Here is a 25,750-nt window from a genome sequence, read left to right on the forward strand (position 1 = left end):
GTCATAAGGCTTCTGTAGTCCATTTCATTGTGCTAACACCACATATTTTCAATTAGAGCTGCTTATGAATGTCTTTTTATCTTTTACGACTCTCATGCCAACAAATATTGTGCAGTAAACATGCTTTCACAATGTCACATTATCTCCTGAGCAAAACTGTACTGTCAGCATCTGTTCTTTTTTTTTCTTACTGATAGCCATTTTCAGTTTCTTTAGTAAAATTAAAACATAACACCCCATGTCACAGACTCCATGGTCCTGACCTTTGGAGCTTAAGTGCTTGTAAAAAAAAAAAAAAAAAAAAAAAAAAAAAAGCATTTCCTTTCATTTTAGAAAAAAAAAAAAAAAGTGATTATTAAAATAATGTGTAGGAGTTCTTCTGACTACCTCCTGCACTCCCTTCATCTTTTCCTGAATGAGAGATGACCTCTGAAATAGAGCATTTCCTTCAGTTTGTTTTGCTTCAGTAATTTACGACAAACCTTTGAACAGTGAGAATCTTGATCATTTCTGGACACGTGTTTCTATAAAAGGCTTTTCCCTGACGGGCACAAAGGCTATCACAATCAGCCGTCCTGAATCATCTGGACAAAATATGAAATTTGTTGGTGTAGGTGTTTCTTTCTTCATTCTCTTCTCCCTCAGTGCCCTTTGGAATACAGGTGAGTGGCTTTCAAATTTATTTTCTTCTTTAAACTACAAACTTTTTTGACTTCTGAACTTCAGATACATACTCAGTAATAAATTTCTGATACCATTTGTACAAACTAAAGCATGGGGCACACAAGCTTGCACTTATCAGTACCATGTAATTTTCAACCCCTTCCTCTGTTATTTCCAGTAAGATAATGGATCATTTTTGTAAGTAAACAGACAATCTGGAGAACACTATTTTTAAAGATATATGTGAAATTTCTAGTTCCCTTTATTGAACAAGCATTTCTACTTCCGTGACAGGTAGGTGTTCTAGTAGAGAAAGAAGGATGACCTTCATTTCTGACTACTGTTCCTGTTCTCTGACCTATACTCACATATTATGCTAGCTAGCATGAAGGAGGCAGGCTGGCAGAGAGGGAGATGGGGGGAGGGTGGGGTGAGGGGGGAAGTTGGGGGGAGATTTTACTGCCTTTTCATTTTCTTGCTCTCTCCACCTTACTGAAAAACAGCCTTCCCTGACATTCCCTGCCCCCTCCCTGCCTTCAGCCCCCATACACAAACCAAAAATATTTGGCATTTTCACCTCCTTTTGACAGAAACTGTCCTAACTGCAACAGGAAGCAATTGCACTTCAGCTCCATCAGGTGTGACCATAATTCTTTCTTCCTCTCCTAGTCTTGTTCATACATTGTTGATGACCTTTGGGAAGGAGGTCAATCCAATGGATTTTGGAATGAAGTAGATTTCTCCTCCTCAATTCACCACAGCCAGATCTTCTGTACTTGGAAATTCCTTATATCCCAGTCCCACATATGGGGTTACTGCTGTTCCTGTTTGTTGGTCCAACCAGTACGAAGGATAACTCCCCCATTCCAGAGAGGCAGATACACATACTACATTCACCATATTAACACAACCAACCACGCAGACTAACACAGTCCTAGATTACCTAGGTCATCTCAGCCTGTATTACTGATATAGTAACCCAAGCAGTGTGGGTCTTGCAAGATTCCACTCTTGAAAGGTCCACAATGCTCCCAATTATCTGTGCAGTTTGTCCACCTCACTCAACTCCTGCTGGACAGTCTCTGAAATCCATCCACTTCTTACAATGTTACTGTAACTTCTGTCAACTTCTCACTGCTTTATTTGTTGTGTTCAGCAGTTTTTCATGTCATGTCCAGTAGTTACTTGTGGTCTCTTCAGATAGGCCTCATTCGAGGACATAGTCACCTGTCCGCCTACCTAATCATTTTAACATCTACAATGTTAAGGTTAGACTCATTTAAAATGCACAAAAGGATGACATTTCAGAAGCTTTTCATAATTTCATGTTGGAACACACTTTGTCTCTAATGTTAACTTTTCATTCATCCAACAGCACTAGCCTTCTGTTCTCATTGATCCCTGTGTAGGGTTGACAACAATAGGACCCCTTTCTGGTTTGCTCAGGAACTGTTTATAGAAATAACTATGATTAATGACAGTATCTGGGAGGCTGCTCTGGAGATTTATCTTTCTACTAGTTATAAAAATACCCGTGGGGTAGGTGAATTATATATGGTGTGAGAGGTTAATAAGTGTATTTTTCTAATCAAAATGAAAGGTAATCACGTAATGCACAGATGATTAATGCCGTCATCTAAATACATTCTAAAATAATGTTCATCTGACATAAACAGCCTGTTTCATTTACAGTAGTTCTTTAGATGTTTAGAGATGTTCAGAGAACATCTAGAGGAGCTCAGTGACATTCCTATTTTATTTGTTTGTTTGTTTGTTTTTCTTTCTTGTCTTGTTCTTTAATAAGGGGCTCAAGACTCTTGCTCACATCAATGTGGAGAGCTTCTTGGTACCTGTTCTTGCCAGGTGACGTGCCAGTCCTTGGGGATTTGCTGTCCTGATTATAATGAATTTTGTCTTCAAATTTCTCCGTACTCAGGATCTCTGATGGGAGGCAAAGACATTTTGATTGAAAATACAGCTTTTAATACCTCTGTGATAACGTGCAGGTGGGCCATGATTTTATATTCCTCTACCAAAGGGATGTTATCTTTTCTAATCTCACTTTTTGACAATAGGTAATTACCACAAAACAAGACTTGTCTAAGCAAGAGTGAAAACCTTATCTTCTAGAGCTGTCAAAATTATAAAACATGCAAAGGTTCTTTTAACAGTCACCCATAAAGATACATGTTGTCTGTATTTCTACACAGGATCATTTCCTGTAGGTCAGGTTATTGTGAGATACAATCACTGCTCTCTTAGTCCTTCTCTGAACATATCACGACAGTGACTTTTCTGAAAGGATTTCCTTTCAGAGCTCTTTGATGCTAGTATTCTTTAACATTCCATTTTGAGAAACAGAAATATTAATTTATTAAACCATAACAAGACTCAAGCAACAAGAAAAGAATGTATACAGGGCACTGTATCTTTTTCCTGTAAGACAAACCCTTGATCCTAAGCATGTCAGCCTTAGGTACACATCACACATGCCAGATGTATGGCACACTGAATTTTACCAGCCCTGATATCCTGGCATTTTTTCCACAGAATGTTCTGAGTCAGATTTTAGTTCTTCCAATCTGCAAAGCAGCGCTTGAAAAGGTTTTTAGTTCTTCATCAGGAAAACCTTTAACTCGGGTATTTGTTCTGTAAAATACAACCCTGTAATCCTGCTAATCTTATAACATCACCTTTGTCTTCCTGCTATCCCTTTGTTGTTTGTTACTAATTTATCATGTCCCTCCCATAATTAAATAGTAAATCTAAGGCTAGCAGTTTGCTCCGTATTTGTGCAGTGCACAGCAGAATCCCCACTGCTGTAATAAGCACAAAGTACACATGAGCTTTCTAGTTTATATTCACTGCTACAAGCAAAATAGCGATGGGACTTGGAATGATCAGCACATGACACAGGGTTGCATAATGAAACATAACTGAGACATTCAGAATTCTTCTCTCAACAGGGGCTCTGAGAAATGTTTTCAATATCAACAGGTTCAAGAAGAAAATCAAAACCAGTGGCTATGTTGGTAAGGATGGAAAAGCCCACTGTATCTCCCCATTGCTATATGAAACTGGTTTCATCCCCTTTGAAGTTTCTACAGATGACGGGCTGACATTTCCGTACTCTGGAACTTGGTTATCAGGTTACTAAAATTTATGATAACACTCTTCTGTCTGTATTCTTGCTCCACAAATGCAGGATTACATGAGCCTTTCCCTTTTGATCACTTCTCTTCTTCCTTAATGTTTGACCTCAAAAAAGTCATTCTTGCTCCTCTTACAGTGATTCATATTTTGAGAGATGAACTTTACAATGAGTGAGTTCTGCTGCTGTTCAGCATCAGCAGCATTAAGTCAGAGAAGGTCCTGCTCAAAAGTGAGGCTGACCAAAACAGTTTCCTTTTAGCAGGTTAGAAAAGAATTACACCCTGGTGTTGTAATCTGAGGACTATGTCATAAATTAGTAGGGGTTGTATTCTCTCACCTTCAATTTACTCTTTTTGTATCATCATGTTAGAAAACATGCACAGAAGAAATACTGCTAAATCTTAGATACTATAGTGGCACCTTTTCCTTGCTATGCAGAACAAAAATTTTGTTAATTTTGTCCTTTTTCTTGTCATTAATTTTGACTTTTTGTGTGTGTGTTCTGTAAACCAGTACATCACAGCAAAGTTCCAGATGGAGAAAAATGCATGTTGGTAAATGAGACAAAATGGCAATACTATGGCACCCCCAACATTGATGGAAACTTAACTCTCACCTGGACACACAAGGCACTAACGGCAACCCATATCAACATAGAAGTCTGGGGTTACCAGGAAACAGGTAAAGTAATACTTTTCCTATCTGTGCACAAGCAGTTGTCAGTTGTCAGCTTCCGTGCAGAGCTCTGCGCATCATGCTGTCACTTTCTCTGAAGATTCAAGAAGAGATATGCAAGTATAGATAACTCATGCCAGTAATGCCAGCTTTTCTCTTAATTTACATATGGGTGAAGGCATCTAATTTCAGTCATGTAGCTAACTATTCTTTTACAGCATCCAAAAAGATTTTTTTCCTTTATGTGGCAGGTGACAGTTACTCAGAAAAATGGTTTGCCAAGTGGGAATATCTTTATACTTTGGCAAGAGAAACCCCTAATACTGGGACATTTTCTTTCATTCCTGTACCTGCTAAAGCAAATTACAGTACTTGGGACTTCGGAATTTTGAGAATTACACCCAGCACCTATTCTGATGGGCAGAGGCAAGTACATCATGGCATTCATTTACCATAGGTACCTTATTGCTTCTGATAATTAAACTGCCACCTCCTTTGACCTTTAAAACCAGGATTCAGGCTCTGTTTCTCATGAAAAAAAAATAGTGTATCCTCTTCAGAGATTATGCCACTTACCTTTTAGGCATAGACCTCATCTAAAGATAAACATGTGATTATGCAATTATGTACATTAATCATCAAAACCTAAAAATTAATAACCAACACACTTTTGAAGATATCTAATTGGAGATACCAAAGTTCATTGCTCATTTTAGGTATGTTTTCTTTATCTTCTTTCTAATAGGAGTAATTTCTCTGAGGCTTATTGTTGCCTTGTTGCAATTCTATTTATTGTATTTAGCTTTGGTTAATTTTAATTTTATTTAATGCCAGTTTATTTTATATTTATTTTTGCTAACATAAATGATTTGCTTTCTATCTGCTACTTGAACTATTAGCTTCCTATATTCTACTTATTGTTGTTATATTTTTTTAGTGACATCATGATCACTCCTTCAAATACAGTCAAAATAAATTATCTCCACAAATCTTCTGCCAGCAAGGACTTAGACTGCATGTTAGACTTATTCATTCCTTGTCATTGTTGCCAGGTGGAACTTTACAAACCATTTTCCCATTCGTTTGTACCATGTTGATTTCACATACACATTTTCGTCCTCTGAGATCGCTGCTTGATTACTTAGTTTAATATACATTTCTTGTTTTCAGTGTGGTGGGTTGAATCCAGCTCACGCATAATCCCCCAGTCACTCACTTCTTCCCTCCTAGGAGGATGAGGAGAGAATCAAACAGCAATAAGTGAGAAAAACTCTTGGGCTGAGATAGAGACAGTTTAATTATTACAGATGGAAAAGAAAAAAAAAAAAAAAAAAGTAACGCAAAGGCAATCAACCTCACAAGCTCACAAGCTGTTGCTGGGCAGTCTGTCTCCCAGCAACGCTTGCTTTGGGACAGCCTCCAACCCCCCCCCCCCCCCCCCCATTTTATTGTGGAGCGTGGCATTCAGTAACACAGAATCTCTGGTCAGCTGGGTTAAGCTGTCCTGGCCATGTTCCTTCCCAGCCTCTTGACAACCCCTATCCTACTCCTCTGGGGGCAGAATGAGAAAGAGAAGGCCCTGATGTTGTGCAAGCACTGCTCAGCCATAGCCAGAACATCAGTGTTTTACCAACACTGTTTTGTCACAAATCTAAAACATGGCACTGTTCAGGCTGCTATGAAGAAAACTCTCTCCCAGCCAAAACCAATACACTCAGTAAACTAGGACATGCTGTTTTTTGTTACAACTGTGAAGGAGGCCTTAATTGCAGATTTTTTATTAAAAAAATATTTTCCCACAGCAGCCACAGGTTCTTCTCTGCATGTATTTTTTTTTCTATTTTGTATGTATACCTTTGCATTCCTACAAATGTTAAGTCCACTTCCTTTTATTTCATTAACTATTTCCTTATGATATTTGGTGATATATCTCTGCAAGTGTTTCATACATATCCTGAGTATGGGCAGATACTCCTTCATAATTCTTCCATGTGTCTACAGTTCTTGATGTAGATAGTGTGGCCCCTGTAAATACATGAAGTTCATAGTCCTCAGTGTTAGACAATATTACTAATACATCAGAAACTATTTTGCCATTTAGGAGCTGCTAACTACACAAGGGTTACTTTTTCTAGAAACTTTATTATTCCATTTTTGGAAACTATTACTTTCATGTATAGTTTCATGAGTGGATAGCAGAGTAGCCTTGGAACGTTTCGAGGATGCTGAATGTTTCTTTCCCTATCTGTTGCTATTTGGCCTGTTCTGAGGCACAGAATTAGGTTCTGATAGAGAGTCCAGATTTTCTTTGTTCCAGCCGAAAGGAAATATGATGTGAAAAGGCATGAAGAGAATATCTGTCTCTAAAAAAGTTTCATGTAAGCCAGAATCACAAATGTTAAAATGTATTTCTGATTATAGCATACTTGCTGCATGCTGTCATGTCACGCTTTAAATGAGGAAAATATTGATTTACTGTAAATTTTTGCAGGAAAAAGAAAACAGTGGCCTTCATTATCAAAATCAAAAACAAAACAACAACAACAAAAAAAAACAAACCTTACAAGTTGTAAGATTATACATAATTCTAGTTAGTCATTAAGACAGTATTGCTGACAAAACAGTGCTTGTTTAGCTATCAAATCTATTTTTTCTGCTCTTTTTTCTCCAGCAACACTCCATCAGTCTGGAGCTCAGCGCATGCATTGGCTTGGCACCTTGGGGAAGACTTCAGAAATGACCCAATTGCATGGGCAACTGCAAAATGTATAGAATGGGACAGGAAAGAGGAGAAGCTTCCAAATTTCTTGAAAGAAATTATAGATTGCCCTTGCACCTTGTCACAGGCAAGAGCTGACACTGGAAGGTTCCATGTAAGTTATTAATCCATCACTCTGGCCTATTACAGTTCCAAGTAGAAGTTTAGGGACTAACATACTCTTCCCCATAGCTCTGTTCTCTGTCTAAATGTCATTACAAGGAAATTAAATTATACTTAAATTTGCACAAGTAGCATGACAAATAGCAGAGGCAGGTATAGTTTATTCAGTCAGTCTAAATAACAAAAATCCCTGTAGGACAGACCACAAAAAACACCTTCAAACGGTGTTAAGACAATGCTTCCAGTGGTAGATGGAAAATGCTCAGAGAGGGCAGTGAACGATGTAGAGCTGGGAGCACAGATGACTTCTTTAAAATCCCACAAGATGGCAGTCTGTGTCTGTGGGTAATACATCCCATTCTGGAAGAAGCAGCTATGTTTCTATCTAGTATATCATAACTTGCTGTAAACCTTTCCATCTTACCTTTTGGAGCTCAGGTCCACAGCTATAAACCATTATTTCCTGTCTCCTTCCTTCCTCCTTCTCAACTTGACTGTTAACAAAGGACTGATAAAAGCCAAGAAATCATTTGCCATTTAATTTACGCTTTCAGACCTACAGTACTGTGCTGAAGACCAAATGGGGTAACTTTCTCACCTGTATACAATACCAATCATGGCAGTGTGCTTATGCATATTAAAATACATGTTAGGTATTTTTAGTTACTATCATTTCCTGGTTATTAAACTCCAAACATGATGTGTATTTTAGATCATACAGAAAAAAAGCACATGAAGAAAAAAGAATAGATACACTGCACTGCCACTGTCTAAAAGCGTAAGACATAAGTTAACCACTGTGGCATATTCTATGTTTGTTATAATTATAGTTGAGTCCTCCATTTAGCTCCATCTGTTCTTCAAGGTCTGTTGTAATAGACTGAAAAATGCTGAAGTTAGACTAACATGTTGATCCAATCACTTCAGTACTAAATTCACTGTTTTTCCTATCATTCTGTGATACTCAGCACACAGCTGCAACCAGTTTGTTTAGACTTTACATATAACTGAGAAATAAAGGATTGGGAGAGGACCAAAAAATAGAAAGGACAAAATGAAAGTTCCATTAAGCAGAATATTGATCTTTTTCAGACAGATTATGGCTGTGACATTGAAAAAGGGAGCGTGTGTACTTATCACCCTGGTGCTGTGCATTGTGTAAGAGCTATTCAAGCCAGGTAAAGAAAAATTTTTGAAACTGCATTTTTTTTAATGATTCATTCTGTCTCAGAGATAGCAGTGTCGCAGAAGTCACAGAGGTGTCTGGACTCTCAGATCTCAGGTTCATAGCAATCACTGTTTCCCTCTTATTTCCCTTTCTTTCTCTCTCAATTTCTCAACCAGTCCTGTGTATGCAGCAGGCCAGCAGTGTTGCTATGACTCCACAGGGGCCCAAATCCTCACACAAGACTCCACAGGAGGCAGTACACCTGATCGAGGCCATGACTGGGGTTCACCACCTTTCATGAAGCCTCCCCGGATACCTGGCTTTTCCCATTGGCTTTATGATGTCATCAGCTTCTACTACTGCTGTCTGTGGTCTGATAATTGTCACTTCTATATGAAAAACCGTCCCTCCAGTGACTGCAGGACATATCGCCCACCTCGAGCTGGTAAGACCTTCAGAATTCCATTATGGATTACAGATTTTTTATACAGTTTTGTCTTTTAGAATGTTTGTGTAGATATCTGTTGTATCAGTTAAGAATGTGGAGGGCACAATATCCTGTAGAAAATTTCCATGGAAGGTTTCAATTGATCTGTCAGTGGCAAAATCTGTGGGTTTTAGCTGTCCTGCAAAATGTTTAGCTTGAGTATCTCATTAACCCCTGGAACTTAAATAGTTAAGGTTTTGTAGTCAATGTCCAAGGCTTCCTATCATCAGTGGGCTCTTTCTCAAAAGTAAGTTAGGGTTGGTTAATGACAGCTTAGCAGTAGCTAGAAAAAACTGTAATGCCGGAAAATGCTACTCGTATCAAACATGGAAAGTTTTAGCATTTACTAGTGTGTCTATTTTTCCTCCCCATTGCTTTTAGGAAGTATTCCTTATGTCTTGCCATGGCTATATTGCTGCCACATGTCTTGCTTTCTTCTATGTTGCTGGTGTGCTGTGGTGTCTGGTAGGGTGGTGTCCTCTCTTAAAGGAAAGAGCAAGGAATCTGTGGTCTGCTTCAAGCAAAGAGGATAAAATTGCAGAGGGCACTGAAGGAGGTAGCTAAGACACGACATGACGCAACATGAGTTTCTCCCAAGACTAGCAATAGTGGATAGTGAAAGTCTCTTCTAATAGTCCCCCATCAAATTTTCCTGTCTGGAAGCAACAAAAGCTGGCTTGTCCCTAAGGAACATGGAGCTGTGAGCCAAGTGTGATAACAAAGCTGTCAGGGCAGGGTCCTTGCCAGCCTGGGGTCCAGTCCACCTGTACCTAAGCAAGGTGAGCAGGGTGGACACAAGGAAGGCAGCAGCAATCAGCTGCAAATCCAGATCTCCGTAGAAGTTTGTGGTGTCAGGACAGGTCCAAAGTTAAGCTGAGAAGTCTGTCTGCCAGAGGGTCCAATATCCAGTCCAGAGATTGTTGGGCAAGTCTATAGTAACAAGACATATCTGAGGACAAGCCAGAAAGTCACTCTGCAGTCTGGTTCCAGACCAACAGGGTTCATGGCCAGGCACAGGCATGGCTGTGTTGGAGATGGAGACAGGTACACCTACATATGAGGGACTCAAGGTCCAGACTGATAGAAGCACTGATAACAAAATACTCACGAACCAAGCATTTAAGGACCTACCTGTCATATGGGTGTCCTTACACAGAGAATCATACCTCAGACAGGATGGAACAACTTTATCGTTTTTTGCTGTGGGGGAGAGGGACCTTCCAACCTCTTTACTATTCTGGTAGGCAAAACCAAGGATATCTGATGAATGCTGTAGAGGCTTTAGGGATGAGGATCACAGTCATCTCTCTGTTCTGGCCAGATGAGACCCATTCCATTTCTCCTATTGTCACTCCCAGCTACATGTAAAAGCTTCCTTCCCTGGTGAGCTGCATCTGGAATAGCCCTGCATTTGTGTCTAAGTCCTCCCATACGTTGTTTGGGAATCAGGCTTCTAGCTTGAGAGTGAGGATTGTGTTAGGGGGTCCACCAGGTAAACATTGCTGCACATAAAAGTATTTTAAACTGCAGTTCTAAGTGTTGGCTGATGAAGACAAGTAACTGGAATGACAATTGCTGTTCCTACAGTGCTGTTCAAGGTATGTTACAGCACTGCTCGAGTCACATTTACATGGATCAGACTTGTGTTTATTCCTTTGTTTAAATACCATTCTTTGGATCACCCCAATGGCTTTTTTTTTTCCTCATGTGAACCTAAGAAAAGGAGTAGTGGATTGCAGTCTTCGCTTATTCTTATGTCTCTTTTTGCTTTTAAAAAACAGCATCTGCCTTTGGGGATCCCCACTTCCTCACATTTGATGGTCTGAACTTCACTTTTAAAGGACAAGGGGAATACACGTTGGTGGAGTCTGATCTCACATCCCTAAGGGTGCAAGGAAGGACCCAGCAGGCACACTTTCCCAATGGTTAGTTGGTAAGAGGGAAAGCAGTGATGGCAAATAATAGCTTCTAAGGTTGTTTGATTTTCTCTTTACAGCATTCCTCCAGGCTTTCCTAGTCTTCTTTTTCCTCTAAACATTTCCCAAACTATGACTACTGTCTGTCTGGGCTGTAACAGTGTTCTTCCTCCATTCCCACATTCCCAGACAGATTAACACCTTACACTGAGGTTCTTGAGTGGAAACAACTCTTTTTTTCTTTTTTTTTTTTTTTTTTTTTTTTTTGTACACTTGTGTGTTTTGGCATTTTGCTGCTTTATTGTATAAATATGGACATTTCACTGTAAAATAACTGACAAAATAATGAGCTGAGGTAGTTGCACTATGTTTAACAATGTATTTTAAAATGTAGTTGTGAAACACAGCATTTCCTCATATGCATGCAGATTAGGGCCAGTATTATCAGTTTAACTCTGTATTTGTTGACTCAAGACAGAAAGTAAAAACACAGGAAATCAGTAGTCAAAAGAGAGCTGATTATAAGTCAAACATTAAAATCTTCCAAAAGCATATTTCCTGCTGTAAATAAACAGAAGAATCCTGGATCGATCACAGATTTCAAACTGAAGTCAGTAATACAAAGTACTAATTGAGAACAAATTCAAGCATTTACAAGATTCTTCTGTAATGATTACAGGATGCTGATATATCTTAGGCAAGTCAATAAGAGCAAGCTGAAAAGAATCACCTGTGAGACAATGTAAATAATTCCAGAACTAAGTAACAAGAAATAATTTGTTGGAGAAAGGTTACTGAAGAGTTGCAGAAGTTACTTACTATTAGGATCTATTTTATGTAGTATAATATGACACGTTAAAGAGAAGTGGCTAGACAAGGACAAGGAAATTCTGGTGTGATCTGAAGGAAAGGAGGCCTCTGAGAAATACTGAAGTGCAAATGAAGCAGTCATCTTCATCAGTTGGAGCAGTCATCTCTTTTTGGCCCAACACATATGCATGCAAGGAAATTGAAATAAATTTTTGGGTATGCAAGTGCAAAAGTACTTTAGAAGTATATAACAATACATAAAAAATAAACACTTCTCTGAGCTTTTCAGAAAGTCTTTTTAGATACCCCAAACTAGCATAAAAGTTCAAAATGTCTGATGAGAAGTTGATTAAGGGTGTCATTCTGTTTTGTTTTTGTTGTTTTCAAAGCCTGCTTGTCCTGTTCTTTTGGCTTATTTGTAAAACAAAACCTAGGGCAGAAGAAACTGTCTGGAGGTACCTTTGTCACTTGAATGAGCAGATTGCAAAGGAGCTTGTAAGAAGGAGACGGTCTTTTACCTGCATTTTGAAATGAGGGAAAAATAGGGCATGGAACAGGAGAATGCTGTCCTGCTTCTCAGGACAATCTGAAAAGCTTCATATCAGATACTTTCATTTATGCTGTTCCTGGATCTAATGGAACAGATGGTGCATAAAATAGCCGTCTTGCCTCAGGAAAGAGTATTTCAGCTGGGCTCAGGGATCACAGAATCACAGAACTGTAGGGGTTGGAAGGGACCTCAGGATATCAGCAGGTCCAGCACCCCTGCCACAGCAGTTTCCCTAGAGCAAATTGCACAGGTAGGCATCCAGACGGGTCTTAAATATCTCTAGCGAAAGAGACTCCACAACTTCCCTGGGCAGCCTGTTCCAGTGCTCCGTCACCCTCACTGTGAAGAAGTTCTTTCTCATATTGGTGCGGAACTTCCTGTGCTCCTTTTTGTGGCCATTGCCCCTTGTCCTGTCCCCACAAACCACTGAAAAGAGGTTAGCCATATCTCTCTGTTTCCCACACTTCAGGTATTTATTAACATTGGTAAGGTCCCCACTCATTCTTCTTTTCTCAAGGCTGAACAAACCCATGTCTCTCAGCCTTTCTTCATAGCGGAGATGCTCCAGGCCCCATATCGTCTTTGTGGCCCTCTTCTGGACTCTTTCCAGGAGATCCCTGTCTTTTTTGTACTGGGGAGCCCAGAACTGAGCCCAGAACCCAGTACTCCAGGTGAGGCCTGACCTGGGCAGAGTAGAGGGGGATGCAACTGAAGGATTTGGGATGTCTGGTAGAATTATGAGGATGGATCAAAAAGTGTGGGTTTCAGCACCCACATAGACATGAACGCTCATACTGAATACAACATTGGATAGGATGGAATGTATCAAAGAAATATTTTGCCCTGTATACATTTTAATATGCTTGTAGTAGGAGTGTCATGAGTCACTGAGTAGTTCATTCTGGAGGTCTTTTTATTATTATTATTATTATTATTATTATTATTATTATTAGTGTGCATCCCTTCTCTTGTCTGTTTCACTCTGTTTCCTTTTTGCGTCTCATCTTCCCTGAAAATTGGTTTTTCCCAGGCCTTACAGGACTGAGTGTGCAAGAAGGAGATCAACTGGTCTTCTTACGTATCTCTGCCACCACCACTGGGATTAAGAATTTAGACTCTCCAGACCCTTTTTTAGCAGTAAAAATTCTGCTTTCAATATACTACATTATCAGGAGACTTATACTGTGGGCTTCAGTGCAGTGTGATTTATATGCTTAGCAATTTCCTGAAATATAAATAATCATATTTAATTACTTTTAGGAAATGTCTGTTTTTTGTTTTCTTATTGTTTTATTGTCTGTATCATTATAACATTCCATATTTATTTTATATGATGTGAGGTATCTTGAGGGATTATGTTGTTTTTTTTTTGTTTGGAAGGAACGGATGCTCAGGTGACAGGCTTGTCTGCAGTGGCCATGCAAGAAAACAACTCTGATGTGATTGAAGTACGCTACTCAGAGGATTTGAATCTGGAGGTCCTGTTGAACCAAAAGGTGGTCAACTTCTCTGAGCAAAGTTGGATGGACCTGAAAGGTTAGTTACCAATATCAGCCTTGAAACCTATTTTATTCCTGTGAAACCACTGGAATAATTAAAAACATCTCTAGATGCATGTATTTTGATTCTATTTTTGGTGTACTTTTGAGAAACAGAATGCAGGTCACTCCAAAAATAAAGTGGGAAATAAAACAAAGGGCAAGCAATATCCTGGATAATTAAATCTTATTTTATTATTATCATCTGCCTTTCTTCAGTTTGGTTGCTGCCAGACTGAGACAGAATCAACAGTAAGGCACAATTTTCATGGGCCTTGGTGAACAAAATGGAGAACATAGGGAAGAATGTGATTTCCATCCAATCTACCTTGCTGGCCCTATTTTTATACTAACCCAGTGCATGGATTCTTCTTGCCTTTGAGACTGATTACAGCTAGGCTGTGGACAGGAATATAAATGCCAGAATTATGGGCTACAAATCTCTTCCTAATAGCCATAGATCAAGCACGCTACAGAAAAGCATAATGTGGCTAAGTTTCCATGGAGAGACGTAGCAGCAAGAACATCAGATCATGAGACCTTCTTGCTTCTCGTTGGCATTTCTGGTAGTTAGCCTAGCAGTGACACCAACTGCTGGAACTCTGACACTGACTGGGAAGAGGCAGAGTCATCAGATTTCTCAGTAGTCTTGGACTGGCATGTTCTTTTCTCTCAGAATGTACAAATAACATAAACCTTTGCCTTTACCAACACATGGTGCCTTCCTGAACTTTCTAGGATGTGTAATGTATAAAGGGAATGCATGCAGTCCTGGCAATGATACTGATTTTTAACAGATGGCTTCAATGCCCACTTCTTCCATGCCATCTTTCAGTGGTTTCTGGAGCGATTGTTTTCCTTCTCATTCCATGGAGGATGAATAGAATTAAAAACTCTTTACTCATTCTGCTTTGAGCCTAGTGTATTTAATGCAAAGAAAACTACCAATCAAAATGAATGATAGTGAAATACAACCAATGTATACTAAAATATAGCTGAATTTCACAATCACCTATCAGGAGCTCTCTGGGTTGGTCAGATGTTACGCCTCTATTCTTCTGCCTGAAAAGACTATGAAAAGGTTTTTGTTTGTTTGTTTGTTTGTTTTTTTCTACTCAGCAGAGGAATTTTTCTGTGGCTCTCACATATTATTCCACAAACGGCTGGAAAACATAATGAAGAGCAGAGGGAAGGAAAAAAATAGGACAGTGGTGGAGCTTGGATAAAGAGCTGCAATAGGGAAGTTTTGACAAGATGATCAAGAAGCAGAGGAAACCTGTGACCACTGAGAGCAGTGTTTCCAGCTCACAGCAACTCTGTGATGAAATTGTCTCATATCCTAAAGTTTCTGCTCTGGGACACTGTCAGAAGGACATGCAACTTATATCAAATGTGGGCCTTTTTTGCTACTGCTCTGTAGTAGCCATCTTAACACATTTGTAGGTGTATGTGTTGCTCCTGTCTCACCAAATTTTTAGGGCTGAATTCCTCGTCTTCCAAAAACAGATGGTATGGAGGTGTGGCCTCCATTTAAATGCTTCTCAGAATGTAGCCCAGGGAGGAAGGAAGGAAATACTTTATAAAAAATGTTTAAAACTGATGACACATCAACCTGTTCACTTTAGATGATTAATTGTTTTGTCCTCTTCCTCTCATTATTTTAGGTCTCTTTCTCCATTCTACAGCTGATCAGAAGATTACAGTGATGTTCTCTTCTGGGTCTGGAGTAGAGATAAGGGGAAGTGGAGGATTCTTGACCCTGACAGTTTTGCTCCCAGATAAGTTTATGAATCACACACAGGGTCTCTTTGGAGTGATGAATGGTAATACAGAAGATGAGTACACCTTTAAGAATAAAACAACCGTATCAGTTCATGCAAGTCCTCAGCAGTTGTTTGAGTTTGGAGCTAACTGTAAGTGATTTCACTGGTCTATTATTACTTTTTTTTTTATATATATAAATTCAAAGCCATTTCTGATTTGCAGATCAGAAAATTGTCTGTGCTAAGCAACCTATTCGGGGGGGGGGGGGGGGCGGGGGAGTGTGTGAGAGAATTATGCTCTTCCTTACCCAAGTGGGTAACATATCTAGGCAAAATGGATGAAGACAGAACCACGATGGAGATTTCTGCACTTTGTTCCATCAACAGTGAGAGCTCATATTTCACCGCTTACACTTTCAGAATTCCTTCTACAATGGTCAGTGGAAAATGACATTGTGAGACTGAAGTGTTACAAAAGTTCAACAATAGTCAGGGTCAGCTACCTTTTTCCAGAATATTACTAATGTTTCCATTAAGTACCTGACAGTTTTAAAAATCAAGTATTAAAATAAAAATTAACAATTTTCCCTGTCCTAACAATTTTCTTAAAAAAGGCAAGGGGTGTAAAAGAATAGTTGTTTTCTTTCAATGAAAGTGATTCAGCTGCTATATCTAGCCTGCAGCATTAGATTGGTCTGCATTCCTTCTGATGTTAGGTTAGACGATGGATCAGAAGGAACAAGGTACAAAATACCCTCTGGCTACAATTTTCTCTCTGTGTCAAACACAGTGTAGCTGTATGCCACCGTTCAGATCATACTCAAAAGTTTCACTGCTCTTACTTTAGGAATTTTCCAGTTCATCTGAATGAAAATGAAAAACAGTGCCATGGTGGTAACAATACATTTAGGGATACATAGGATCTGGATTTGTGTTGCTTGTAACATTTGGTTTAGCTAGCTCTGTCTGAGGTACTTTTTATCATCAATTTTCCAGCAGGCATCTAAAATCATCATTACGTAAAGTTGTAGCTACACGTTTATTTGGATCCAGTTTTAACAAATTGATCAAAGACTAACTTTAGTATGAGGTTAAGACGTTGCATATAAGAAGGAAAATAATCTTGAACTGTCAGGAAGAGGTACTAGATATGATTTCATGGATCTGTTCCAGCTGTAGATACATTTATGGAAATAAACACCTAGATTAGTAAGTAGCAGTAGGTGGTATATGTCTGTAAGCAATGTTACCTATAATCTCTCTTGCTTTCTGTCTCCCAAGGGGCTGTTGAAAATGGAACTTCCCTCTTTACTTATGACACAGAGTTCCTATTGAACAATTTATTTTATGGGGAAAAGCACAATACTTCCTTTCTGCCAGTGTTCTTTCCTTATGAGGACCCTGCTGATCCCTTGGTGAAAGAGATGGCCTTGGTCTGTGACTCTGACCCATTCTGCAGATTTGATGTCCTGACAACAAGAAGTCTTCAAGTGGGAAATTTCACAAGATTATCTCATCAGAATCACAAGCAGTTAGTAGAAAATCTAAAGCCAGGTGAGATAGCATTAAACAAACTATCCCTTTCTGCAAGGCATCTAAATAGTTAAGACCATGTGAGGAGGCTTTGCTCAACTGTAGGTTCATGCATCTGTAAACACTTTTATCAGGAGTAAACATCCTTGTACCAGAAAAATTGTAACACGTAGGTTACTTAGACAAACACAAAATACTTTTTTAAATATTTTTTTTTTCCATTTCTTTCACTATTGAACCACCGTGTAGAAAAACTCTTCATTTTCTGTGACTTCACCTTGGAATTAAAACAAAAATAAATCTGAAACTATTTTTGTTAGCCTAGAAATCTTTTTCTTTCTCTGAGTTACCACTCAAATGCTATTTGAATAATTGTAATTGAGATTTACTAGTTCAAACAATGAATACTTCAACCAGATATTTCTCTTTTACTAGTGATTTCTTGTGGCTGGCTGGATCATCCAACCAATGGAAGAAAAGATGGAACAAACTACCTGCTGGGCTCAACCATTCGTTTCATCTGCAATCAGGGCTATGAACTCATTGGATCAAAAGAAATAATCTGTCAAGTGACAGGAGTCTGGTCTGGAGACATACCTAATTGTATCCTGAGAACAGGTCTGCTTCCTTTTAAGTGTTACAAATTTTCATCAGAAATCATTTTCATTAACCAGGCGATCTCAGTATACAATGTTGGCCCTTGACAAAAGCAAATTCTTTTTTTTGGGAAGACACTGGACATGAGATTCCTTAGCTTCTAGAAAGACTAGTATTTAAATCTAAATAACAGTTTTGCTTTTTTATTATTATTATTTTTAATCTACTCATTCCTAGGCCTTGGGGCTATATGCTTCTGTTTCTCCAGTTTTGGCCTAAAGGCACTGTTTCTCAAGTGGACAATCTAAAATAATTTACAAACTCAGTCTTAGAAAATGGGAAAGCATAATCACTTAGCTAAAATTATTCCATAACATAGAAATACATAGGCTATAAAATGAATCCTTATTTATAGCATTATTTTAATGTATTTTTCTTCTGCAAATATAATATTTTAGTAGTTTTGAAAATATATAATCTATATATACATATACACAGAGAACCAGAGATTATTGAAATCAACATAATTGTATCAACATAATTTGAACTGCTTTTCAAGAAAAAATGATGGTACCGCCCCCAGGCATTTATTGTCATCCTTGGTTCTGTCATTGCTAATTTAATTTTAACTTTCTTTGCAACTGGGGCAAATGTAGATCCAGTCTAAGCCATCTGAGGGGTGGGTTATAATTTCACACATTATAAAATGAGCCCTTTAAGGGAAACTTTGCAGAACAGGACCTGGGGATCTTGGTGGATGCAAGCTGAGTATGAGCCAGCAGCATGTCCTTGCAGCAAAGAAGGCTAATGGTATCCTGGGCTTCATTAGGCAAAGTATTGCCAGATGGTTCGAGAGAGTTGATCGTTCCCCTCTACTTAGCAGTGGTGAGGCCACGCCTGGAGTGCTGGGGACAGTTCTGGGTTCCCCAGTACAAGAGACATGGATGTACTGGAGAGAGTCCAGTGAAGGGCCACAAAGATGATGAAAGAACTGGAGTATCCCTCGTCTGTGGAGAGGCTGGGAGAGATGGAACTCCTCCAACTGGTCAAGAGAAGGCTCAAGGAGAGATCTCAGCAATGTCTATAAATACATGAAGGGAAGGTGCAAAGAGAATGCCCCAAAGCTCTTTTCATTGGTGCCCAGTGCAAGGACAAGAAGCAATGGGAACAAATTGAAACAATGGAGGTGCCTTCTGACACCAGGAAACACTTTTGCTCTCATGGTGACTGAGGTCTGGCAGAGGTTGCCCATAAAAGTTGTGGAGTCTCTGTTGTTTGAGACATCCAGGAGCTGCCTGGGTATAGTGCTGGGCAAATGGCTCTAGGTGATCCTGCTTGAGGGGAGGGAGGGACTGGGCAAGATAACTCCAGAGATGCCTTCCAACCTCATTCTGTGAAATTTGTTACTAAACAGCCTGTGATAACGGAGGGCAGAGAGCAGAGATAGCATCCTTGTCTCTCCCCAAGCTTCCCCTTAAACACTTGTTGAAGGCTTCCACTCTTTATGGTTCCAAAGGCCTATGTTATCTCAACACAAAATGTGTTATCCTGTAACAGTAAAATTATTGTGAATCATATAGAATAATATTTATTATAAACAAAAATCCATTACCCATCTTGTGTCAGTACTATTCGATTATCAATTAGCCTGGAATTTTTAGACTTAGTGCCAGTTCGTCTGTCTCTATAATTTTCAGAAAATTGCCTAATATTTCCTAAATTTCAGTTTAGGAAATTTGTTCCCTCACCATGTATACTCCAAACATCCTCAAGATGGCAGTGTTTCAAAGCACCACTGTGATGCAAGGCTGTACAGCGTGTTGAAACACTTTTAATGCTGAGTTAATTGTTCCTGAAAGTACTCATCAGATAAATCCTATCAACGGATTCTCCATTCTGATCACCTTACAAAAATATGAAAAGTGCACAATACATCAGCAGTGAATTATTGGCCAGCAGAAACATTTAATCTGCTTTTGAAGGCCTGCACCAGTTGCTTATTTCCAACACAATGTCTCATAATTAGTGTTATTGGTGAGATGATCCACAAATGAGTTTGAGCAACAGACTGTGGACTTTATCATAGAAAATAATCATTGAACATTTTCACAGAACAAGTGTAAAATATACAGTGTTGCTAAATTTTAAATAGATGAGTGAACATTTTTTGAAATTTTTTTTGGACCAGATAGTGTTAGTAATCGGTACACTGATTCTATTCACAACAGCCAATCTCAGTATTGAAGCTATTTTGTAAAGAGTGAAACTAGAAGTATTTCAAAACATTTCTGTTTAATATGATAGGCCAGAGTATACAGAGTATTTTAGTTAACTGTTGAAAATATGTGAGAAATTTAGCAGATAATTTAGCATGCTTCATAGTTCACAGTAATATTAGATCATTTGTCAAAAGACTAAGAAGAATGAAATCTTTACAAAGTAAAGCCAGATCTTAAACAGAGTCAGTGGCAGAACATTTTGCCAAGCTGAAAGCTAAGACCATTTTTACATTGCTGCCATCAGCTGCATACATACTGGATAGGAGCCAGTCAGTCTCAGTAAGCGTACTGGATGCTAACATTTACACTAGAATAAAAGGGACAAAAAGCCAGCCTTGAGAGATTAGAGCAAAAGAGCTGGAAGATACAGAAAAATTAACAGCATTCAGAATAAGGGAAATATGCCACTGGTGTATGGCTAAGCAGATAAAAAACTGAATGTTTTCCAGCACATGGGTTCCTGAGAGAAGGCAAAGAAGAACAAGGTGTAAAATTATTTTTTATCCAATTGTAAAAATAGCATTCCTTACTATTTGATATTTGGGGTTGTAGTTCATTTGTAGAGTGAGCCAAAAATGATAATTTTTGTCAGCCTCGGGAAACTGGAGTATGGCAATGCTGCCCATAGCAGCAGGATACCATAATCAAGACAATATAACATTTCATATACACTCAGGTTTTCTAACTGCTGTGCCCTAATAATTCATATATAGCCTGCTTCCTCCATTTTTATCAGAATATATGCGACTGGATATCAGTATCTGTATGAAATTATTTTTTGTCAGGTCCAAGTCTCTTCAGAGAATACGGGTAAAACAGTCCAAAATTCCTCTCACTTATATCTAAACCTCTAATATTTTTATAGAATGGATATCTACTACTTTCTTTATGCTAAATATATTTCAGCCTCCAGTCTAAGACAGTTGAAATTCAGTGCCAGTTTTCCTTGTGCTGATTCTGGATTCAGCATAATTAACAAAAAACATTTTCATGGTGTTACAAACAATTATTACTTATGCTAGCTTTCCTTACTGTTTTCCCCTTTACATAGCAACATGCTGCTGTTTTGCCAACATCCATTTTATTAAGCTCTCTGATAGAAGGCTTTCTTAATGCCAAGAAAATTCTGGCAAAATTAATGGTCAGTGCTTCCAAATTTCTGGGCGCCTGAATGGGTGACCACTGACCTAGCCACTATGATTAGTGGTCAGATTTTTACTTGCAGCATAAACTGTTAAAACAGTCTTTTTTAAAAATAATAACTTATTTCAAGCTGGTCAAGAACACAGGACCCAGGCCTCTATTATTTTCAGGGGGTACTTATTTCAGTGCTGTGCTCATTACACTTGCTGCAGTTTTGTGGCACATCAAATTCAAGTCTCTCTACTACAAAACCTAGGGGCTTTTAGTTACTTACATGCTTTTATTTTTCAAAAGCTAGAAAAATTACATTGAAGGAAGGCTTGAGAACTCTGAAAACTGGATAGGAAGAGAGACAAAAAAAAAAAAAAAAAAAAAAAAAAAAAAAACTGAACATCAGTTACTTTGCAAAATCTATTTCTGTATTAGAAAAAAAAAATATGCTTTTAGGCCTGCATATTGTTATTTTTGAGTTTTGCTTCCTTTAACTAAAGTTCCCATGGAAACCCTCTGCTAATAATTATTTCTGCTATGCTTTTAATTACAATTCCACTGCAAGGCTTGCAAGTACCTCAGCAACCTCTCTTCATAGAATATCACAGAAGGAGAAAAAAAACATCCAGCAAAAGCAGAAGGGAGACTCTAGTAAAACGCAGGTAAAAAAAAAAAAAAAAAAAAAAAATCTTAGCAATATATGTATACATGTATATTCTGCTTGCGATAGGCAGTTACTTAGTGGTAAGTGCAATCTGTTTTTTTCTTTCATTTTTGCACTCCATATTTTTCATTTTCCAGGGTCTGTGCAAATGCACTTCTTTTGGGAATGTTGACAGAAATCTCATTAATTTTCTGCCTTTTTTTTTTTTTTTTTTTTTTTTTTGATGAGGGTGCAGAAGAACATTAGGTTTTCTGATTAGGGAATTACCTGTCTGTCATTTCCAGGAGACTGGCTGCAAAACACTCTATAATCAAGAAAAAGATTCTGAGATTAACAATTAAATACAAAGATTTCACTATAAAGACAGGTCACTACTGAACCAAACAAACAACGCCAATGGTGGGTTCTCATCACTTGACAAAGATAGGGTACATGTCAGTAAGGCTTATGTAAGTCAGACAGAAGTTTTGGGGACTTGTAACAGAAGTTATTGAATGAAGGTCTGAGGCCTGTGAAATAGTTTGTGTATCCTAGTTCCTTCCTTAAACTTCAGTATAAAGCAATTTATAAGTTAAATTATTTATTCTAGTGTTGCAGAAAAGTAAGTTTTATCATTTTGCCATCACTGTATGCTAGGCAGGCTGTAGTTTGGGCAGTTTTTCCTGCAGGCATGACAAAGCTATGGAAGTGCTGGCAAAAAGGAAAATTAAAACTCAGGTGCACCACTTCTCACCTATTTCTAAATAGAATGCACGCTCCCTTACACATGCCTATAATGCTGTTAATAGGCACACAAATAGGGCAGAGCCTTAAATCTACTTTGACCTTAGGACACTCCAGTGTCTAAGAGACATGGGACTATACTTCTCTTTGGCCTTCTCCCATTGAGGATTGGAAAAAATTTCCTCACACTGGGACTTGCAGTTTTTCAGATGTGTTATTTTCCTTAAAGGATACTACATTCAGGAAGCATTGTTCCTCTTCTGCTCTCGTCTGCATAGAGCATTAAACAACAGGTGCAGTTTCAAAATTTCAATGTTAAAATAGGGACAATTTTTAAAGCAATCAGATTGGGAAAAGGATTGAAAAACTGTCAGTTGTTGGGTTTGGCAGTTCATGTCAGCTGCATATTAGCCACTAACCACCCCTTCTTTGTGTTAGAACAGCTGTCACAGCCACCTGCCCTAACTGTCAAGTGTAGGAATTACGTGAGTTCCATTGCTCACTCTGTAACGGTTTGTTTCTTGAACACGATGAACTGTAAAATATCAATGATATGTATACAATGTATACACACACTTTTACAATGAAGCCAATTGATATGAAGACAAATAACATCTTCCTATTTTGTTGTGGTTGCTGTCTTTTTTCAGATATCAAACAAGTAATTCTTCTTGGTTGTATATTTGGAATTGTCAGTCTTGCAGTCCTGGCACGTCTAACTTTCCTGTGTAGAAAGGAGAGGTAAGAACTCAACTGAACTGAAAACAAAAAGTAACCTGCTAAAGAAATAGAAAGTGCTATGACCTTTTAATCCTTTTACTCAATGACAAAGAAATCAGACAGGACATTTTCCTACTACTATCTTTTATTGAAAACATCAAGTCTCGATAGTCCTTGTGTCCTGCTGGCAGACTATGAAGGAAAGTTGGAAGTGTATTAATAAGGCAAGCAAACATGATTGATTGATTGAGACTGAACAGTATTTTTGGTCAAAATAATCTATTTGTTGAATAGTAAGGCTATCTAATGAAAAGTGTTCTGTTTCAGAGCAGGTGTGCTGATAATACCAACAGGTAAATTGCATTTATTATTTAAGGAATGCATTGCATGATGCTGTAACTTACCATACATCCTTGAACATATTCCCTCTTTTAGGCATGCATAAATTTGCCTTGAGAATACTTATGTCTCTTGTGCCAAAGAGGTGAATAGAATTTAAAGGATTTATCAGTTTGCTGCCCATTCTTGGAACATTCCTACCAAACAGAAATACACTCACTATATAAACTATTACTTCATAAAATAAATCTCTACAAAATATTGTGTGGCTAGTAAATACTTTGACATTTTAGTCCTATGTTTTAAAAGGTTGTTATGATTTCATATATTCTGTATATAATTTATTGTTAGCCAGCATTAACACTTAAAAAAAATGTTTTGCTTTGTGGCTTTCCAGCAGGCTCATCACTGCAGAGACCCTTGAAACAGAACACACTGTGATAGCTATGTCTGTCACTGAAAATACAGCCCATTGCTTCTGTGCTCAATGATCAATTAACTGTGTGTATCAGAGGGCCTGAGTCACTTCTAAATTTTTCCCTGTCCCATGAAATCATGTAAGCATTGTTTTCAGTGCTTCACAGAGAACACAGACCAAAAATGTTTTTTCTTCCTTCTTTGTACAAAAGCAAACAAACAAAAAAGGCTACTCAACACAAGGTAGATAACTGCAGAAGCTGATGTTTTTTGCATACAAATAAAAATACACAGACGAAGGACACCTCCTAAATTTGCCATATCTTACACATACTAGAATCCCATGTATATAGCTGACTGGCATAAAGCACTACTATTACAGCTGTATACAATTCTCACATTTGGGAGCAGCTTACAGAATTGCTATCCTAAACTCATTGTGTGTATATATATATGTATGTATGTATATACATATATTTTTTTTTTTAAAAAAAAGCTCTTACATGTTTCAGAATCTGTAAGTAATTGGCTACCAAAAGTTTATAATTTCTGAACATTCTGAGAATATTTAATAAAGTCCATAGCACTCAGTGGGGTGTATGGTTGCATAGCAACAGAGAATGCAGTCCTCTGTACAGCTGTAACAAATTTTGAACAGATAAATCTTAATTAGTCAAGGCTAATTAGAACATCAAGTCAATCATCAGCAAACCATCAGTATTCTCTAATTTAATTGCATGTTGCTCAAACAGAAGAGGTGCTACATCTCCTTCAGTCATTACTTCTGGTAATTTAAATATTTCAAATCTTCATCAGTATATAACGGGAGGGACATTATTCCTTGCACAGAAATTACACTGAACCGATACTTTAAAAATTGGTTCAATGTTACTATTCCACCTAATCTAGTATTCCTACTATTCCACCTAACCTAGTATTACTCTCACCTTCATCTAAGCAAAAATGTTTTGGTTACCGCTTTAACATCTCTAGCATTTTTTAAATTATTTTTACTATATTTTTTCTTCCCAAGACACAAAGACAAACAGAAGCTTGTTTCAGAGGTTCCAGTAACATCTCAACAAGAAAGAATGAAATTTCAGAGAAGTTTTTAATGAAATATGGAGAAAGCATAGCAGAGGAATAAATTGTCCACAGCAACAAAGATGGAAACACTGGTTTTACGTAGTATGCTAGAATTTAATTTCTGCTTTCAATATAATGACTGTTCAATTGCATGGGAAATGCTAACTACCTTTCAGGGGCTTTATCATGGCACGCTCATCCTATTGTGTTTCAAAAGCCAAGGACAATGCTTCTGAAAGAATCAAAGTTATATGGATTAGTTTCTTCTGTCAGTCACATCTCTGCCAGCAGAACCAGAGTTTTGACAAAATCAGAAGAATTTGTGATTCTCTGTATTTCTCTTCTTTTAGTCTTTCACTTGAAAGCTGGTGGAATGAACATAATCCTAGCCTATAATGCTAGCCTTTATCAGAGAGACACACACCTTCTCTGGGACCATGTAAAGCTCATTTAGAAAGATGTGAAAGTGGATGCAGTCAGATGGACTATTTTACAAGTCAGGTTGAATTTGCAGATTGTTGGCTTTATGGTTTTTGTTTGTTTGCTTGTTTTAAGTAGGGAGGTAGAGAAACTAAAGATACTTAAACATTGCATTCTTATATTTTGGCAAGTCACTGAGTACATGCTCCAAGTGGCATTTTGGTTTCATTACTG

General features: G+C 38.1%; 1 protein-coding gene across 1 annotated transcript; it reads left to right on the forward strand.

The window, feature by feature from the left end:
- Positions 1-424: 424 nt before the first annotated feature.
- SUSD2 (sushi domain containing 2) lies at positions 425-25,151 on the forward strand. Its single transcript, XM_035340715.1, has 15 exons — positions 425-662; positions 2,468-2,669; positions 3,661-3,812; positions 4,330-4,497; positions 4,743-4,931; positions 7,177-7,364; positions 8,465-8,550; positions 8,717-8,985; positions 10,809-10,952; positions 13,684-13,839; positions 15,506-15,754; positions 16,886-17,158; positions 17,573-17,755; positions 23,185-23,275; positions 25,044-25,151. The coding sequence occupies exons 1-15, from the start codon at positions 596-598 to the stop codon at positions 25,123-25,125; spliced, it is 2,499 nt and encodes an 832-aa protein (XP_035196606.1). The 5' UTR covers positions 425-595; the 3' UTR covers positions 25,126-25,151.
- Positions 25,152-25,750: the final 599 nt, after the last annotated feature.

This window comes from Oxyura jamaicensis, chromosome 15 (assembly GCF_011077185.1).
Source record: "Oxyura jamaicensis isolate SHBP4307 breed ruddy duck chromosome 15, BPBGC_Ojam_1.0, whole genome shotgun sequence".
Classification (NCBI taxonomy): domain Eukaryota; kingdom Metazoa; phylum Chordata; class Aves; order Anseriformes; family Anatidae; genus Oxyura; species Oxyura jamaicensis.

What these genes read in the sequence shown, in the direction of transcription:
- SUSD2 (XM_035340715.1), top strand. Translation starts at nt 596, where the DNA reads ATGAAATTTGTTGGTGTAGGTGTTTCTTTCTTCATTCTCTTCTCCCTC. An exon ending in CAGTGCCCTTTGGAATACAG is followed by an intron (nt 663 to 2,467) that starts GTGAGTGGCTTT and finishes TTCTTTAATAAG; the next exon opens with GGGCTCAAGACTCTTGCTCA. An exon ending in GTAAGAGCTATTCAAGCCAG is followed by an intron (nt 8,551 to 8,716) that starts GTAAAGAAAAAT and finishes TTTCTCAACCAG; the next exon opens with TCCTGTGTATGCAGCAGGCC.